Source organism: Lampris incognitus, chromosome 2 (genome assembly GCF_029633865.1).
Source record: "Lampris incognitus isolate fLamInc1 chromosome 2, fLamInc1.hap2, whole genome shotgun sequence".
Lineage (NCBI taxonomy): Eukaryota > Metazoa > Chordata > Actinopteri > Lampriformes > Lampridae > Lampris > Lampris incognitus.
The window spans coordinates 141395525-141414337 of record NC_079212.1 but is presented as its reverse complement, the minus strand read 5'-3'; the positions used below and the strand labels follow the sequence as shown (position 1 = coordinate 141414337).

At 49.9% G+C, this 18813-nt stretch overlaps 1 protein-coding gene across 1 annotated transcript; it reads right to left on the bottom strand.

The window, feature by feature from the left end:
* Nucleotides 1-13811: 13811 nt before the first annotated feature.
* On the bottom strand, nucleotides 13812-17924 carry manbal (mannosidase beta like). The gene is made up of 3 exons (XM_056274810.1): nucleotides 17800-17924; nucleotides 17332-17505; nucleotides 13812-14243 (listed from the first exon to the last, which is right to left on the bottom strand). Exons 2-3 carry the CDS (start codon nucleotides 17479-17481, stop codon nucleotides 14133-14135), a joined length of 261 nt encoding a protein of 86 aa, XP_056130785.1. The 5' UTR covers nucleotides 17482-17505; nucleotides 17800-17924; the 3' UTR covers nucleotides 13812-14132.
* Nucleotides 17925-18813: the final 889 nt, after the last annotated feature.

Below are 18813 nucleotides of genomic sequence, written 5' to 3'. Positions count from 1 at the left end.
GGAGCTCGACTCGCCCTCGTCTGTTTGGCGGGACATAAGGGACAACCGCTTGTCACGATTATTTCTAATTGTACGGCAGTACTACTCAGTGACATCAGAATTTGAGACTCACTGTAGTGCTGGGATGTATGGAAAATCTTAAAACAATAATCACAGGGAATTTTACATATTGATTTTCCAATTTATTGACACATACATATGAAAAAAAAATCAAGGAGGACCAAAGATGAAACACTGATATTTTCTGAAATCATTTATTACTTTAATCGTCATGCATTTTGTACCGTTTCTTTCTGCTGGGGGAAAAAAATTAGGTAGAATCCAGGTTTTTCTAGTTTTCTCTTTTAAACAGATCTCCCCGCCATTCAGCTTCTCCAAGCAGATCTTTTTTCTGTGCCTGTGATGTCATCAAACACTCATTTACATACAGCCAATCAGATCAAACCAGCGATACGTGAAACCCCGCCCACTCTTACCACCAACCCTTGCTTGTGCTGGTCACTCACAGGTCAGCTCATGTATGTTAAATGTGGACCCGACCGCTCCCTCACAGTTCTTAAGACAGACGAGGACGGTTATGGATGAAAGCAGGAGAAAACCCACAATATTTTTCATTTATAAGTATAATAAAACTCTTGCTGAATGTTTTATTGTGCCGTGTTCAAGGTTTTCAGACATGAAAGATGAGCCTGTTTACCAATTCTAATCCGACTTTAAGAATCCAACTGAAGTTCATCCCATCGAGCTGTTGGGGAATGTAAAGTAAAGCAAACCAAAGTTACTTTTCAATCATCTCATCTCATCATCAGCCGCTTCTCCGGGGTCGGGTCACCGTGGCAGCAAGCTAAGTAGGACACTCCAGACGTCCCTCCCCCCAGCAACGCCCTCCAGCTCCTCCTGGGGGATCCCAAGGTGTTCCCAGGCCAGACTGGACATGTAGTCCCTCCAGCGAGTTCTGGGTCTACCCCGGGGTCTCCTCCCAGTTGGACGTGCCTGGTGAACCTCCAAAGGAAGGCGCCCACGAGGCATCCTAATCAGATGCCCCAACCACCTCAACTGGCTCCTTTCGACGCGAAGGAGCAGCGGCTCTACTCCGAGCTCCCTCCGGATGTCCCGAGCTCCTCACCCTTACTCATTTCAATTATTACTCCCTCAAATATTTCTGACCACATTTGCTGAGAAATGTTATTCAACAGATTCCCATCATCACTGAGGTGGCAAAACTCTGCGTCACCATATGACAACATCCCAAGTTTTCACCCCGATACGACACACCGCTGAAAGACGGTAAACGAACTCGGGGGGGGTCGAGTCTGTAAATGCGACAACTTGACGGCCATCGATCCGAAACACCGCCTCCGATACAATCAAGTTACAACACAACTACACGGGTGGAACAGCAACTCGAGCTGATCGTTTCAGTTCTCTTGGCTCGCTTCAGCGTTGCCGCTGTGAGCCTCGCTTTTGTTTCGGCTCTCCCCTCCCCATCCACGGAGTACCCTTGGAGGTCTTCCAGGTTCGGCCAGAGCTGTTTAGAATGCAAATGAACGGAGAGCAGGACACCTTGAAACAGCACACACACACACACACACGGCTACTGGATTCAAGGCCATCCGATCTTTTGAGTTCAATCTGTTCTGAATCAATAAGGATCAACTAGGAAAACACGACTTGTAGCGAAGGAGCAGGGAGGCTGTAATGAAACAGAGTCTTCTCGATAAGGACAAAAACCCCTTTGGCCAGTTATTCTGCACGTTTCCATGTCGCACTTTTTCACCGAATTACGACCATCACCGTCTTGCAAACGCTACAATTCTGGTGCACACACGTCAGTAAGACGTTGAAAGAGAAACATACCCGAGACAACCGGTGCACACGGGCAGTTAGCAGTAACACAAACACTGACCATGCGAAGTCCAAAACTCCCATTTTTTTGGCATTGACTCATTGTGAGACTGCTATTTCAAGACAGCTGAAACGCAGAAGCAGTCACACACACACATGGGCCGGCCTTGTTGCTTTATAGGTAGTCGTCTCCTCACAGTGTGTGTGTGTGTGTGTGTGTGTGTGTGTGTGTGTGTGTGTGTGTGTGCGTGTGTGTACATGCAGCTGTCCAACGTCCATGAGAACAGAAGGTCTGACACAGACAAAAACCCCGTCATGTCTTGGTTTCTCACATCCTTTTTCCAATATGGGAGTGTGTGTGTGTGTGTGTGTGTGCGCACAGGTTTGTGTGTGTTGGAAAAGCTGTACTTGTCTGACAGACAGGCATCGGTGAGTCTGACTAACAGGCGGTGGTGAAAGAACTGGGGAAGAGCTGAAAAAAGAACATGTAGGTGGTTGTTGTTTGCAGTGCCCGGACGGCTGCAGCTTAGTGGGTGTTCTGAGTGTAACATGCGACCGTAACACAATTTACCCAGGTACAGAAATTCTCACAGAATAGTGAAAAGCGTCCCGCGGTGGTGGAGATGTCTGTGGGTGGATAGGGGCATGTGCGGGGGAACTGAAATCCAACTGTCGGCGTGAATCAGTCAGTTGCAACGCTCCTCGTGTGTGATCATGTCGGCTTTGATTTAACCCCTTGTCAGGCTGCGATCTGCCCTAGCGGGGAGGCGTTAACATCTCCCATGGTGCAACAGTGAGTCACACTGAGAGACAGGGCCCCGCAGGCCTGTTGGAAAAGATGGGTCAATGGTGAGCAGGATGAATCGCTCGATTAGGCTGGCCGGCCAGTGCATCTAGTAATGGATGCCTGGTCTGCCTGGTAGTGCCCTCGAGCCAAGGCCTGCTCACATAGGGGAACAGATTCCCCCGGGTTTCCTGAGGACAATGGTCCATTTGGTTGGACAAGTGGAGAAAACATGACGGCAGTCTGTGACTCATAGGCCAGTTCAAGCATCACATCAAGGGGTTGCATTAACCGTCCATCATGTTCTGAATGTAAAACCCATCGAATGGTAATTCCACATGCCGTCTGTCATTTAACAGGATCAACACGAGGAATTGGCTTTGACGGCTCCATGAGAAACTCTGACTAATATTCCTGCCACAGTACGGTGCGGATACACTGGAGCGGATATCGTGTGGCGAGATTTATGCAACTGAGGAGTGAATAGCACCATTTCAGTGACGCAGAAGCAAAACATAGTCTGCATGGTGGACGGTTACTCCGCTGTCTGCAAAGTAGGCTACTAACATTTAAAGAGCCACTAAACCCTGTACCACTTTTCAGATTCAGACTTCATCCCAGAAGGGCAATCCACTTTTGTGATTCTACTACCAACTAAAGGCGAAAAACTAACAATGGACTTATTTTGGGACCAAGTGGTGTAGGCATAGCAGGGCAAACACAGCTGCGGCCAATCATATTCATGATGGGTCTGTTTAATTTGGGTGTGGCAATGAGCAAGCAATGAGCAAGCAATGAGCAAGCATTGTAATGAGCGAGCATTGCTCATTGCCACACCCGAAATAAATACAACCGAAAAGCTAAAAATACAGGTCCACACACAAACGCGTCCAAGACGGACTGAGAATTCGATCACCGGAAACACATTCAGAAGGTGGTCAGAGACACGTGTGACCACGTGAGTATTGTACGCATCCCTACACACTTAGGTGATCTGATGGATGGCTCATATACCAATAAAGACAAAACAAATTGCATACCATTGCCAAAATGCATGAATGATAAAATAAAATGGACTCTCCAGAGGCGATAGTGGCCCTCTTCTATACTGTAAGCACAAAGGGTTGAAGAAAGGTGGGTTTAAGTCTACATAGAAATGCACAGGACTTTGGAACCACTTACCCACAGCAGCAGCTTTTCTCAGGCTTTTTGCCCCTTAGTGACTCTGTCTGGGGCCTTTAGCCTCGTCTCCTGCCACCCCTGGACCCACTGCTCGTCTCCGAGCTGGGCTACTACTCACCATTTGAAGCACAGTGACAAACGTCTATTGAAAAGTTTAAAAAAAAAAAGAACAAAAACAGGAAACAGCAAAAGGGCAAGTGTGTCAGATCAAACTCAAAATTCTGCCCAGACCTGACTGACTTTAATAGAAGCCAGCGACGTGAAGGTTGAATATATGAAAGTAAATGCTGGCGGTACTGGCGACTCGAGAGAGCCAAGCAGAAAACAAGCACATTTAGCTCATTACAAGTTTAGCTTGCAAGTTTAGCTTGGGGCGGCGCGGTGGCGCAGTGGTTAGCGTGGTCGCCTCACAGCAAGAAGGTCCTGGGTTCAAGCCCTGGGGTACTCCAACCTTGGTGGGTCATCCCATGTCATCCTCTGTGGGGAGTTTGCATGTTCTCCCCGTGTCTGTGTGGGTTTCCCCCAGGTGCTCCGGTTTCCTCCAACAGTCCAAACACATGTAGGTCAGGTGAATCGGCCGTACTAAATTGTCCCTAGGTGTGAATGTGTGTGTGTGTGTGTGTGTGTGTGTGTTGGCCCTTGATCTCTGGCGGCCTGTCCGGGGTGTCTCCCCGCTTGCCGCCCAATGACTGCTGGGATAGGCTCCAGTATCCCCGCGACCCTGAGAGCAGGCTAAGCGGTTTGGCTAATGGACGGATGGAAGTTTAGCTTGCGAAAAGCAGCTAACCTCAACTGACAGGAACAACTAATAATGACAACACCTTTGAAAATTCACATTCTGATATGATTTTCTCTCCCTCTTCCTTCCTCCGGGAGGTGACAGAGCAGGTTCAAATACAGAAGAGGCTATGGAAAATGCAATGCCTTGCTCAGCGGCCCTTCAGCAGAGCAAATTTCAGCATAATGGCCTGGATCTGGTCTCATCTGGTCGAAGGACGGTCTCCCTTACCCACCGCACCGCTGCTGATGATACTACTGATGGAAAGTGAGTGACTATTAGCATTCAGCTCTCACAGAGTCTACATATCATGTACACGGGGTAAACAAAACAACAGTAGGCAGTGATGTTTGACCAACATGGCTAGCCGGTCCTGAAACACCATTAAAGCATAATGAGTTCCTGGTGGTTGTGTTTCTTCTCTCTGGGGGGGGGGGGGCACACACACCAGAAAACCCTTCGAAGCCTTCACGTTGATGCAAGTAAACAAGAAACCGGAGGGCTGCGGCGCCCATCGCTCAATCTCCCACCTTCTCCAAATACGGTGTCGAAGTGCCCCGATGCCCAAAACTGCGATCGCGTGACTTCTTCTCGTTTTATGATTAAACAGGGAACGAGGACATGGGAAGGAAGGGAAGAAAAAAGTGGAACAACCGCAGTCAGAGAGAACGATAAAGAACGGTGGATGAAACTGTAAAGAAACAGTATCTCGCGGCGCAAAGGAAAAGAGGAGGGAGCGATTCCCACGAGCTTTTCCATTCACCAGAGGCTGCGGAGGAATGTGGGAGAACCAGAATGCACCGCTCCTCCTCCGTATGCCAACGACTGCAACAAAACTTGGCATCAGGGTACCACGGGGGGTGGTGGTGGTGGGGGGGGGGTTAGACCACAAAGCCCCACTATTTCAATTCCTGCAGTCACGCTGGTCTAAACGGTCTCAGACCAGTAGGGGTCCCCGCTTCCTTGGTACCTAATCGTCACCGAATCGTCAGCACCGCCACCGCGCTGGCGCAGCACTGCGTTTAGAGTCGGGCTTGGCCGGGATAAGCGACGGGCACAAAAGAGTGATGATACTGACAGAGTCTGGGTGGAGGCAGGGCCGGTGCTGCTCGGCCATGAAGCGAGAAGACAACAACGCGCGAGCCAAGAAGAACGGAGGCTTCATTCAACGCCGTTACTTCTGAACAGCGGTAGTTTTGCATTACAGCTAACCCGTGTCATTCTTTGTCTGTAGGTGTGTGCGTTTGTTCTGCGTCGGCAAAAACTGGCAGCTGCCATATTTGAGGGCGATACCGTTATTTGTACACCTAGGGAGTCTTCGAGGCCCCTTTTCTCCCCAGTTGTACCCGGCCCGATTACCCCGCTCTTCCGAGCCGTCCCCGGTCGCTGCTCCACCCCCCTCTGCCGATCCGGGGAGGGCTGCAGACTACCACACGCCTCCTCCCGTACATGTGGAGTCACCAGCCGCTTCTTTTCACCTGACGGTGAGGGGTTTCACCGGGGGGACGTAACGCGTGGGGCGCCCCAGCCGATCAGAGGAGGCGCTAGTGCCGCGACCAGGACACATACCCACGTCCGGCTTCCCACCCGCAGACACGGCTAGTTGTGTCTGAAGGGACGCCAGACCAAGCCGGAGGTGACACGGGGATTCGAACCGGCGATCCCCGTGTTGGTAGGCCGCTACGCCAGCCGGACCCTTTGAGGCCTTTATTGTGTGGAATGAAAGCACTAGCAGTAAACCACACATCCTTTGGGTCAGGGCTGCAAAGTGCTGCAGTCTGCACAGTAACCTACATCACTGTTCTGTGTCCCTGACTTTGTACTGTACACGCAGAAATTGTGTATGTATATGTAAATACATAAACCTGTGTGTGTGTGTGTGTGATGTGAGGGACACGCATCTTTGATCAGCGGTGCCAGCTGTCACTGCTATGCAGGTTTTCATACAGACTGAATACTACAGCAGCTGATGTAACTAATTAGCTTCCCCCTCTCTCTCTCTCTCTCTCTCTCTCTCTCTCTCTCTCTCTCACACACACACACAAATGCAGCCACTCTGAAAGTGTGCTAATTAGTGAAATCAATTGGTGTACTGTTTGGTTACAAAGAGCGCCAGCACACACACGGCTCTTAATGGCACACAATTGGGCACTACAGCGTTGGCATAGTCAATTGAATCCGCTTGTCCAATGAGCCAAATGTTGTGTGGGGAGAGAGAGAGAGAGAGAGAGAGAGAGAGAGAGACACAACACGCACCTGAATGGAATGCAAGTTAACAAAAGCAGGCAAGTCTCGACACCCACACCTGTATGACTTGTCGGCCCCTGAAACGGGACGGGGTTGCTACTGCAAACACATTTTACAGGAATGCTCCCGAATCTTTTTTCAAGTCCGTTTCTGTTTTATACCCACGCCACTCGTGCAGCACACAGTCCTCCATCCTTCTCTGCACACTGGACCCACAGATCCAGCTTGTCATCTACGTACAGGTCAATGCAATTAACGGAGGACAAATCCACAATCCTCATTCGGTGTTGGGGGGGGGGAGGGGGATGCTCCACAGTTCAACCAAAGCCAACATGATGCCACAGCAGTCTATCATAGCCAATTCAAACGGTTGAGTCTTCCCCCCCCCCCTCCCATCTGAAATGCTCAAGACCATAAACGACTCAGATGTCGAAGTCGTTTCCTACCGCGTTACTTCTGACGTCACAGCCTCCCTGCGGCGGGAGTCTCTCCGCCACGGCCCTAACAGGGAATTTACCAACCAACAAACGTGAAGCTTTGAAATCCACTTACGTTAGCTTCGGCCGAGCCGCCGAGCAATCTCATTCGCACTGAACGAGGATTCTGGATCGATCCTCCGTTAACGGCACCGAACCGTGGACGACAAGCCGGGGCTGCGTGTCCGGCACGAAGGGAAGGATGGACGACTTGAACGTGAAACCTACCGAGGTGCTGCTACGCGAGCGCTGAATAGAGAATAGGGGCGGAAGCGTAGAGGGAAAGGCGCTGGTTTGTCATCTCACGTGCAGACGGCAGCTTTTCAACAGGCCCTCGGGTTTCCCACCGCCGCTGCCGACGTGGAGTTGTTGCACATAATCTGAACATACAGACTCTTATTCCTGCTACGCTACGCGACCTTCTGACGCCAAGTCAGCCTAGCCTAATCAGTACTTTGCAGGCGGCGACGTCGGGGCTAGCTAGCCCGATTTGAAGCTGCAGGCAGTGCTGGAGGAAAAGAAAGGGAGCAAAATGACTCCCCCCCACCCCCCACCCCCATCACCAACTCTGAATCTGAAGAGGTGCCAAGAGGTAAACTGGCCTTCCTCCCCGTAACCCAGCCTGCTCATTTCTAACAGTCCCAACGCTGCTGCTGCTGCTGCTGCTACCGGCTAGCGGAAACAGAAACCCCTGGGCAGTGTGCTCCCATACCCCATGCCATGCCGTAGCACATTTGGCCATGACAAACACCACCGAGACAAAACACAACGAGGCCGCGTTTATGCCAAGGCCCAGGCCAGGCAGGACACGCAAAAACTACACGGAGCTCTTGTTTCCTGCCCTTGGGGGAGGGGGAGGGGGGGCACACGCTGCATCTGAAGATGGAGGAATGATCATGGGTGGTGATCAGGCATGGGTAAGACCATATAGATCCATGTCGGGAGGGTCCAAGCACAAACGGGCTAAATATAGCCGGGACCACGACGTATAGGCCTGCTATACAGAACGGGCCGCTCTTAAAGAAGGCCAAGAGGAGCGGCAGCCCTGCAGCCGCATGCATGCGGCCGCCCGCCCTGCCTGCCTCCCTCCCTGCCTCCCTCCCTGCCTCCCTCCCTGCCTCCCTCCCTGCCTCCCTCCCTGCCTCCCTCCCTGCCTCCCTCCCTGCCTCCCTCCCTGCCTCCCTCCCTGCCTCCCTCCCTGCCCCAGTTTGCTGCTGTGAATCACCGGCACCACATCCTCCCCGGCTCTCGTCCCTCCCGGACTAATCTTCCTCCGTGACCCTTCACTACCCCAGAAAGTCACGGCTCGCGTCTGTCCGTCCCGTCTAATCTCCTCTCAAGACACGGCCAACACACTTGCGTGCGGAGGAGGGGATGCGAGGGAGGGAGAAGAAAGAGGAGAACCGATAAAACTCACTAACCCCCTTTCCGTCCGTCTGTGAATGCCGGCTCCCCCGTGCAACTGGCCCAGCAGCGACGGGGGTGGACTATGTGAGAGGCTCACCGTCCATGTGGACGGGGGTGGCGAGGGCAGAACCTTCATTAAAGGAGTTTCATTACCGGTCATAAAGAAGAAAACCCCCCCCCCCCGATTCCTCATAAAATGATTATGAAACATAAGTTAGGCTTTAAAAGGGCAGCAAGTGAATGGAGTCACCGACTGGTGAACCGACGCCACCCTGCAGACTGCCTCCCCTGCCTCCCTTTGTTTTGGTGCCGTTGAATGAATGAATGAATGAATGAATGAATGAATTCTGAAATGGGGTGACACATCGGTGGTGGTGGGGGGGGGGCGACCTCTCCGCAACAAGCTTGTGAGGGAAAATGGGCGAGAACCCGTCCGCCCTCCTCAAGAGAAGACGACACGATGGAGGTATGGAGTTATCCGAGGGCAGGCCAGCCTCCCAAACCACCTTTCCCACGCGGGACACTGTCTTGGAAAAACGCGCGAGCGCGCACGCGCACGCACGTCAGAAACATACATTGTAGCGTCACGCTGAGGGGTTTTTACAGGGCGATGAAAACACGCGGGTTCGAATCCCTCAGATGACCATCCACTTTACACCTCCCTTCATTATTTATTTATTGTCTCTTCTCAATACGCCGGATCTGAAGCCCCCCACCCACCCCCCAATTTCCCCCTACGGAAATTCACTGAAACTCATCCACACACACCAAAAAAAGAGCCCACGACCGAGTTTAAATGGGATTATCCACCAAAATTAAATTTCTATTTCCACGGGATTAACACGCGCAGTTGTTCCCGGGAAAAGCTGCCCGCGTTGAAAGAAAGAAAGAAGGAAGGAAGGAAGGAAAAAGAAAGAGGGGAGGGAGGGGAAGAAGGAAGGGAGGGAGGGGAGGGGTGGGGCGGTATAGGCTACAGCCTATGTGGGCAGCAGCTGTCAGGATGATAACGTCCCCCCCCCCCACCGGAGCGAATTAACCATCAAATAAACACCGAACGGGGGTCCACGCCGGCCAATTTGATCCGCGCCACGGATGTAAACAAGCGAGGATTTGTGAATGGGGGAGAGGAGGAGGAGGGGGGGGTGAGTGGGGAGGGGGTGGTGGTGAAGAGGACTAAAAGGAGACGGTGTTTTGCGGTATAGGCGACAGGCAGCCCACGTTAGGAGCGCCTGTGAGGCGCATAGGCGGCCTGACGGATCAAAACAGGTGCTGGAACAGCTCCATTTTGAATTTCGATGGATAATGGGATTTCCTTCATCGGCGGCCCGTTCGGCTCGTGTCTTCCTCCAAGCCTTTCTCCGGGTTAGTTAAACCCTTCAACCACCCCCCCACACCACCCACCCCCACCCCCATCAAAAAGGACAAGTCAGCACGTTATGTGTAAATCGACAACAGACGGGGACTCTGGGTTTGAGAGCCGGAGCGGCGCTAGCGCTGACTGGCCTGAGACAATGAAACACAAATCAGTGTAAACCAGACACACGCAGACTCACGCAGACCGGCCAGCTACACGTCCCTTTATGAGACACACACACACACACACTGCTCGTACACAAAGGAGTACAGGTTTATTCTTCTTCACGGCTTTCTGGATGTGTGTGTGTGTGCGTGTGCGTGTGTGTCCTGATCCACTCACCGTTTTCCGCGTCTTGAGATGTGTCTCCAGAAGCGCAGGACGCGTCGAGAAGGATCCGAGTTAAATTCTCACCGCCGTCCTCATTAGACACGAGACAACACGAGCCAGATGAGCCAGCTGCCGCCGCCGCGCGCCGCACCTCGGGGCCAGCCGCGCAAATCCCATGTAGCGAATTTCAGGAGGCGCAGAGAGCGAGCGAGAGCGAGGGGGGGGGGGCGAGAGAGAGCGCGAGAGAGAGAGAGAGATAGAAAGAGAGCGAGAGAGAGAGAGAGAGAGAGAGAGAGAGAGAGAGAGAGAGAGAGAGGGGTCAGGACGGAGAACCAAAACCAGCCAACCAGTCAACCGCCACCTCCCTGGCCGCCCCCCCCACCACCTCACCCCCACCTCACCCCCCGGGTTGCGGCGGACCAGGTACTTGACGCCGACCACCGACCTGCTTCGCCGCGCGGCGTACTGGCTCCGAGACGCGAGACCGGCACGCCGCGACGCCCGAGGGTTCGCTGCGAAAATCAGCGGCGCGCGCGAGCGGCGGAGCTAAAGCGCGACGCCTCGCGGGGGGGGGAGACACGGGCATTATGCATCACTGACGACACGAGAAAGGCCCCGGCTGCGATAGGGAGGCTGCGCGCGCTATACGCTCTTTACGCAGCGTCGAGAATCACGTCGCGCCGTCAAAGAGTCAAGCTTACGTACGCTGTAGGAGACCCCCCCTCCCCCTCCCCCGCCCCGTATAAAGCTAACGTGTACCACGGTAACCCTTCATATCCACAAAGCCAGAATACGTCAATCAACACCTTTATTCAAACTGTTCTGATAGATCCTGAATATTACTCTTGAGTCTCTCAGTTTCGTGACAAACAAGAAAGGTGTCAGTGAACAAAATGCATTTAGAAATGTTTAATTGTAGAAGTCTGTCAGCAACTTACTTTATTTCCTCCTTATTTATGTTATTTAGTTATATACTTTTTATGGCCGTCCTCTTTCTGGGAATTGTTATGTTTGTTTTATGTATATGCAGTGCATCCGGAAATTATGCACACCCCTTCACTTTCCCCACATTTTGTTATGTTACAGCCTCATTCCAAACTGGATTAAATCCCCTTTTTGTTCTCATCAATCTACACACGATACCCCATAATGACGAAGTGAAAGGGGTTTTGTAGAAATTTTTGCAAATTTATTAAAAATAAAAAACTGAAATATCGCATGTACGTAAGTATTCACACCCTTTGCTATGACGCTCAAAATTGACCTCTCGCAAAGTACCGCCCCAGAACGGTGCTTGTCCAATCCTACCTTAGCAACGGTCCGTCAAGCTTTCAAACACACGGCAAAATGCTGACACGGTGTGCCTATGGGATCTGCAGATCGGATACCAGATATCTGAAAAGTTTGGAGGGGGAGTCATTTTCTTTCCCTTCCCGAAACCCAGAACGCAAGAAGCGCAATGTGGGCAATAGATTTGGCAGTATAGCAGACCCCATGGCCAGCTTAATCCATCCAAAATCAACAACAATACCTGTCTGCTCCAAGCTAAGCTTGCTACTAGCTATTGTTGATAGCTAATACAGCTAACGTATTATTACTGTTACTTTTACCCACACAATGCGCTGATTTCTTCCTTCATGTTTTGGTGTTTTCCGGCTACTTCCTGGATAGTTCTGAAATGCTTGACGGGCATAGCAACAGTAACTAAGGGGGGCGGGACTTTGCGAAAGGTGTTCAGGTTCATCCTGTTTCCACCGATCATCCTTGAGATGTTGCTACATCTTGACTGGAGTCCACCTCTAGTAAATTCAATTGATCGGACATGATTTGGAAAGGCACACACCTGTCTATATAAGGTCCCACTGTTGACAGTGCATGTCAGAGCAGAAACCAAGCCGTGAAGTCAAAGGAATTGTCTGTGGACCTCCGAGACAGAATTGTATCGAGGCACAGATCTGGGGAAGGGCACAAAAAAAATGTCTACAGCTTTGAAGGTCCCGAAGAGCACAGTGGTCTCCATCATTCGTAAATGGAAGAAGTTTGGATCCACCAGGACTCTTCCTAGAGCTGGCCGCCCAGCCAAACAGAGCAATCGGGGGAGAAGGGCCTTGGTCAGGGAGGTGACCAAGAACCCGATGGTCACTCTGACAGAGCTCCAGCGTTCCTCTGTGAAGATGGGAGAACCTTCCAGAAGGACAACCATCTCTGCAGCACTCCACCAATCAGGCCTTTATGGTAGAGTGGCCAGACGGAAGCCTCTGCTCAGTAAAAGGCACATGACAGCCCGCTTGGAGTTTGCCAGAAAGCACCTAAAGGACTCTCAGACCATGAGAAACAAGATTCTCTGGTCTGATGAAACCAAGATTGAACTCTTTGGCCTGAATGCCAAACGTCACGTCTGGAGGAAACCAGGCACCTCTCATCACCTTGCTAATACCATCCCTACAGTGAAGCATGGTGGTGGCAGCATCATGCTGTGGGGATGTTTTTCAGCGGCAGGAACTGGGAGACTGGTCAGGATCGAGGGAAAGATGAATGGAGCAAAGTACAGAGAGATCCTTGATGTAAACCTGCTCCAGAGCGCTCAGGACCTCAGACTGGGGCGAAGGTTTACCTTTCAACACGACAACGACCCTAAGCACACAGCCAAGACAACGAAGGAGTGGCTTCGGGACAAGTATGTGAATGTCCTTGAGTGGCCCAGCCAGAGCCCAGACTTGAACCCCATTGAACATCTCTGGAAAGACCTGAAAATAGCTGTGCAGCGACGCTCCCCATCTAACCTTACAGAGCTGGAGAGGATCTGCAGAGAAGAATGGGAGAAATACCCCAAATATAGGTGTGCCAAGCTTGTAGCTTCATACCCAAGAAGACTTGAGGCTGTAATCGCTGCCAAGGGTGCCTCAACCAAGTACTGAGTAAAGGGTGTGAATACTTACGTACATGCAATATTTCAGTTTTTTATTTTTAATAAATTTGCAAAAATGTCTACAAAACCTTTTTAGCTTTGTCATTATGGGGTATTGTGTGTAGATTGATGAGAAAAAAAAGGAATTTAATCCATTTTGGAACAAGGCTGTAACATAACAGAATGTGGGGCAAGTAAAGGGGTGTGAATACTTTCCGGATGCACTGTACTTTCATTTACTGGACTGGAATGACTGTTTTGTTTATATTTTCAATAACCCCCCCCCAGTTCATTGATATATATGGGGGGCGCAGATGTTCGACAACCCATAAAAGCCCAAAAGACATGTGCACGTCACATGCGCACAGACTTGGAGTTCGCCGTTTCACATTTGCCTTCATTAGAAAGCGGCCACGGAGCATTTGGCTGTCGGCGCTGGATAAAGGTTAATCTTTAACTTACGTTTACCTCACAATTGAATTACAAGTAAAGTCGACACATGGAGACGCCCACATATTTATTTTGCAGTTTCATACTGAGGAAACAGTGAATACTGACACACCCACCCGCAGGAGTAAACTGGTCCGGGGAAACTGTACATGCACAAAAGCAGCCAAGACTGGTGACAGGGAGTTCGTACTTGTGTCTCCTTGAGTGTGAGAGGGACTGCAACCCTCAGGGTCCTTCTGGTGCATCTTGAAATGATCTACATCATCTCCAGTCGATATCAGGACTGCAGCGTTACTGCTTTCCATAACCGCAGCGATGGCAACGGAATGACAACAGCGGACACGTGTGATGAGCATGAACTCCGTGCAGGCCTATCGCTTCTTCTTGCTCTCTTTCTTCAGTTTCTGGCGAATCTGAGGGGTGGCTCCTTTAGCTTTCTTCATCTGCTCGGCGGCCTTCACGTCGGTGGACTCCGTCTCCTCCTGTACAGCGAAAACAAAACGCACTGAATTCCTTGTACAAACACAAACGGATTATGTGAGCTCTTAATACAGTCGTTTGACAACTACCTCTACACCCTGCTTTGTGTTCATGTTGTCAGCAGACTCGGGACCAAAGCCTGGCCCGGATTCGACTTAGTCAAAGTTTATTTATTTTCTAAAAGTAAGGCCCCACCTAAAGAAAAATCTCCCTTAATATCCCTGCCAAAGCTCTGGATTAGGGCTTTAAACCTTGCCATAGTAACTCACAAATAAATAAGTTATCTATATTTCAATGTTGCCCACTCACCCACCCAAATATCACTATCATGTAAGCACTTTCTCTTTATTCATAACCTTTTTAAAAAGGGGTCCATTTACAGACTTCTAGACACACTTATGGAAGAAAAAATGATTTCCTTTTTTTTTTTTTAAATGAAAACCAACCATTCAGAGAGAGGTATACGCAATCTCGGAGCTACACCCAGCGTCGGCTTTATTTGTGATGGTACATGTGTTCCTAAACTTCCTACCTGAGGAGGAGCTCTACGGTGAAACATGCGAAGGGATGCAAGAAGGACACGTGGAGGGAGAGCTGTCAGCTAAATCTGAGTACTACACTTGAAAATACGGGACCCGGGCACAAGACTCAGCTGTTGTTGTCTGTGAATGATCTTTCCTAGTTAAAGTGGGTGTTGTCAGATTGTGCGAGTTTTCCATTTTGCACCAAAATGGGCATTTCAGGAGTTCGTATTTGCAACAGATACACGAGATAATTATCAGCATTTATGCGTTAGTAGTCAGCCTGCAGAGGATGAAGTACTCTTATTTTAGACTGGATTCTCTTTACTTTAGCAAAGCTGAACGATGTACTGGAGATGAAGTTATATTTTTATGACAAGGACATGCTTTATAGTAGAATACCTTGTCTTTACCCACAGACCTGACACGATGACGTGGGATATAGAAATCCACCCATTCGTCCCGCTGTGTCAGTATGATACAGATCCGTCCGAGACGGTTTAAATCTAGTGGCCACTTATTAACATCAGTTTGTGTTTATGACAAACAGGGGAAACTTCTGACTGGTCAACTGATGGTCTATAACCCGCTTGGATTTCGGAAAACATCTGCTGCAGGTCCTTGCCAGAATGCAGCATGTTGCACTGCATCCCAATGTGGAAAAATAAGCACAAGACACAACACAAACATCCACAGTGTTGAACTTACCACATAACCACACTAGTTACAGTAATATCCCCCCCCCCCATTTTTCTCCCTAGTTGTACTTGGCCAGTTACCCCACTCTTCCGAGCCGTCCCAGTCGCTGCCCCACCCCCTCTGCCGATCCGGGGAGGGCTGCAGACTACCACATGCCTCCTCCCATCCAAATGGAGTCGCTAGCTGCTTCTTTTCACCTGACAGTGAGGAGTTTCGCCAGGGGGACGTAGCACGTGGGAGGATCACGCTATTCCCCCCAGTTCACCCTCTCCTCCCTGAACAGGCGCCCCGACTGACCAGAGGAGGCGCTAGTGCAGTGAACAGGACACATACCCACACCTGGCTTCCTACCCGCGGACATGGCCAATTGTGTCTGTAGGGACGCCCGACCAAGCTGGAGGCAACAAGGGGATTCGAACCGGCGATCCCCGTGTTGGTAGGCAACGGAATAGACCGCCACGCCACCCGGACGCCCGTTACAGTAATATTTTGATGAATTGTACTGAGGGAAGTATACTTGTGAAATAAAAACATATAAAGAGCAGTAGTCAAGCAGACAAATCCTCTCTTAGGCCCACCTGAAGTGTGTTAACTAAGTTGAGAGGATTAGCCAAGACTACTTTTACAAATACTACAACTGGCATTGGCTGTCGCTATTGTGCCTTTATTTTCGTCAACATCATGTCGATGTGGCCACTCAACATGGCCTCCTCTGACCTGCACCTCATATCCAATGTTCTTATGATGATGCCTGTTATAATGACATGTCCATGCATCCATCCATCCATTATCCAAATCGCTTATCAGAGTTGCGGGGATTCCGGAGCCTATCCCAGCAGTCATTGGGTGGCTGGTGGGGAGACACCCTGGACAGGCCGCCAGGCCATCACAGGGCCGACATACATACACATACATACACACACACACACACACACACACACACACACATATAAACACACACACACATTCACACCTAGGGACAATTTAGTACAGCTGATTCACCTGACCTACATGTCTTTGGACTGTGGGAGGAAACCGGAGCACCCGGAGGAAACCCACGCAGACACGGGGAGAACATGCAAACTCCACACAGAGGACGACCTGGGATAACGACTACCCCAGGCTCGAACCCAGAACCTTCTTGCTGTGAGGCAACCGTGCTAACCACTGCACCACCGTGCTGCCCCTATACTGATATGTGGCAAAGTAAATCTAATTTCTACTCTGATTCGCCTGTTGACAGTCTCTCGACGATCTAAAGCTCGCCCACACTAAATGCACTCGAAATGACGCGCAGTTTTGGCTATGATATGACCACTATGTAGCAAATGTACTACTAGTACAACTTCGCATAGTACTACTATGATATGACTACTATGTAACAAATTTACTGGTACTACTGTTTCTTACAGTACTACTATAATTGCAATGCGATTACTACATACCCCTCTATGATGCCAGTTGGTGGCCCTCGGATGTGTCTAGCTGCTGACCCTCTTGTAAGTCGCTACAGATGAAAACATCTGCCGAATGAGCAAATGTAAACGCAAACGCAGCTCTGAGTGGACTGCGTTGCTGTTTCACTGGGAGGACTGTGTTGCTGTTTTACTGGGAGGACCGTGTTGCTGTTTTACCGGGAGGACCGTGTTGCTGTTTTACTGGGTGGACTGTGTTGATGACTTATTTTATTTTTTTGCTATTCTCTGCGCTTTTGTATGTTTTTGGTGGTGTCGTTTTCTTTTGGATATGTGTTTTCTCTCTGTTGTGTTGCACTGCCGTGGGCTGGGAGAAACGACATTCCGTCTCTTCTGTGTATGGAAGCACACGAACGAGATGACAAGAAACCGATTATATGATTATGATGATGCACCTGTTCGTGTCCCTTGGAGGAGGGTATGATGACAGCCAGGATGCAGACGAGCTGGAAGATGGCCCCCAGGAAGAGGCCGTAGCGCAGCAGGCTCTCCAGGAAGGTCGGCTCGGGGACCTCCGGAGGAGACAGGTCCAGTTCTGCAGACATGGCGACGGGGTGCGGAGTCCGGCTCTGGAACACAATAAACCACGGTAACGTGGGTCTGCACACACGTTTCAGCGATGTTAGACATGTGCTTATCTCGCCGGTGTTTTGGAGAGAGAGGGGGGGGGATGCCTCTAGCGACACATTCCTCCTCCTCTTCTTCTCCTCCTCCTCCTCCTTCCGGAGTACATTAGCTACCACGCATTTGCTCCAGCCTTGGAACAGCGAAACGTTCAATTTCCTACGTGATAATGACCCCACATCGCCGCCACTTCCCTTTACTTCCGACCACTGCAAGTACGTAGAGAAAACAAAGCTTACCGCCGCCGGGACGACGTCACCTTCGTCCTGGTTACGCGAATTCAAAATTTCAGTTCAACCGTCACACATCTGAAAACAACGCCCGGCCCGGAGTCTTCCTCGGAACGAAACGATCTAGCGGAAATGACGTTATCGCTTTGTCGCTTCCGGGGCCCGCGCGGTTGCCTTGGAACACGTCGCCCCCTATTGGCGCGTGAAATAGAACGGAATAAAAACAGAAAGAAAGAAGAAGAAAAGAAAAAAGATTGGGCGGTGCCATGGGGGGGGGGGGGGGGGGGCGGATGCGTTCCCCTAATGCAGGGGTTCCCAATAGGCGGCCCGCGGGCCACGTCCGGCCCGTGACGGGTTGATTTATGGGTCCGCGATTTTTGGAGAAATGCCAGAAGGAAGAATTTTTTTTTAATTTCCCTACCAAAAATAAATAAATAAATAATTTCTTACTAAAAGTAAGACTAGTAATATATCGAAAAATAGACGAAAAACCTCTGTTTAAATTATAATACCTGCAACGTATCGACACCGAAACAAACTAACGAACAACATGCTGCTGGAGGTTGAGTGGGGTAATTGGGGACCCCTGCCCTAATGTGATGAGTAATGTAATATAGTGCTACTTTATTTTGACATTACTGCTAACACTGATACTTTAACCAGAATATCTTTTTACCGCCGTTTGCCTCTTTTATACTTTCAGTGACAATGCTTTGGCACTACAAATGTATTGTTTTTGTCACGCCAGTAAAATGAATCAAATAGAACAGAACAGAATAGAAAAATAGAATCACCTCTCTTTCTAAAAGGAATTTCATATGTGGTAGCCAGTTTGAATCAGATAGACATGTGCAAAAAAGTTATTAATTCACAAACATATATCTCATATGCTGTTCAAATACTAATTGCTATACCACCAATCTACTAACATTAATATCAAGTCACAATGCTAGTATATTTTACTTATACTATATATACTATACTATTGTGCTATTAAATCATACTAACCTGCTAAAACTATAT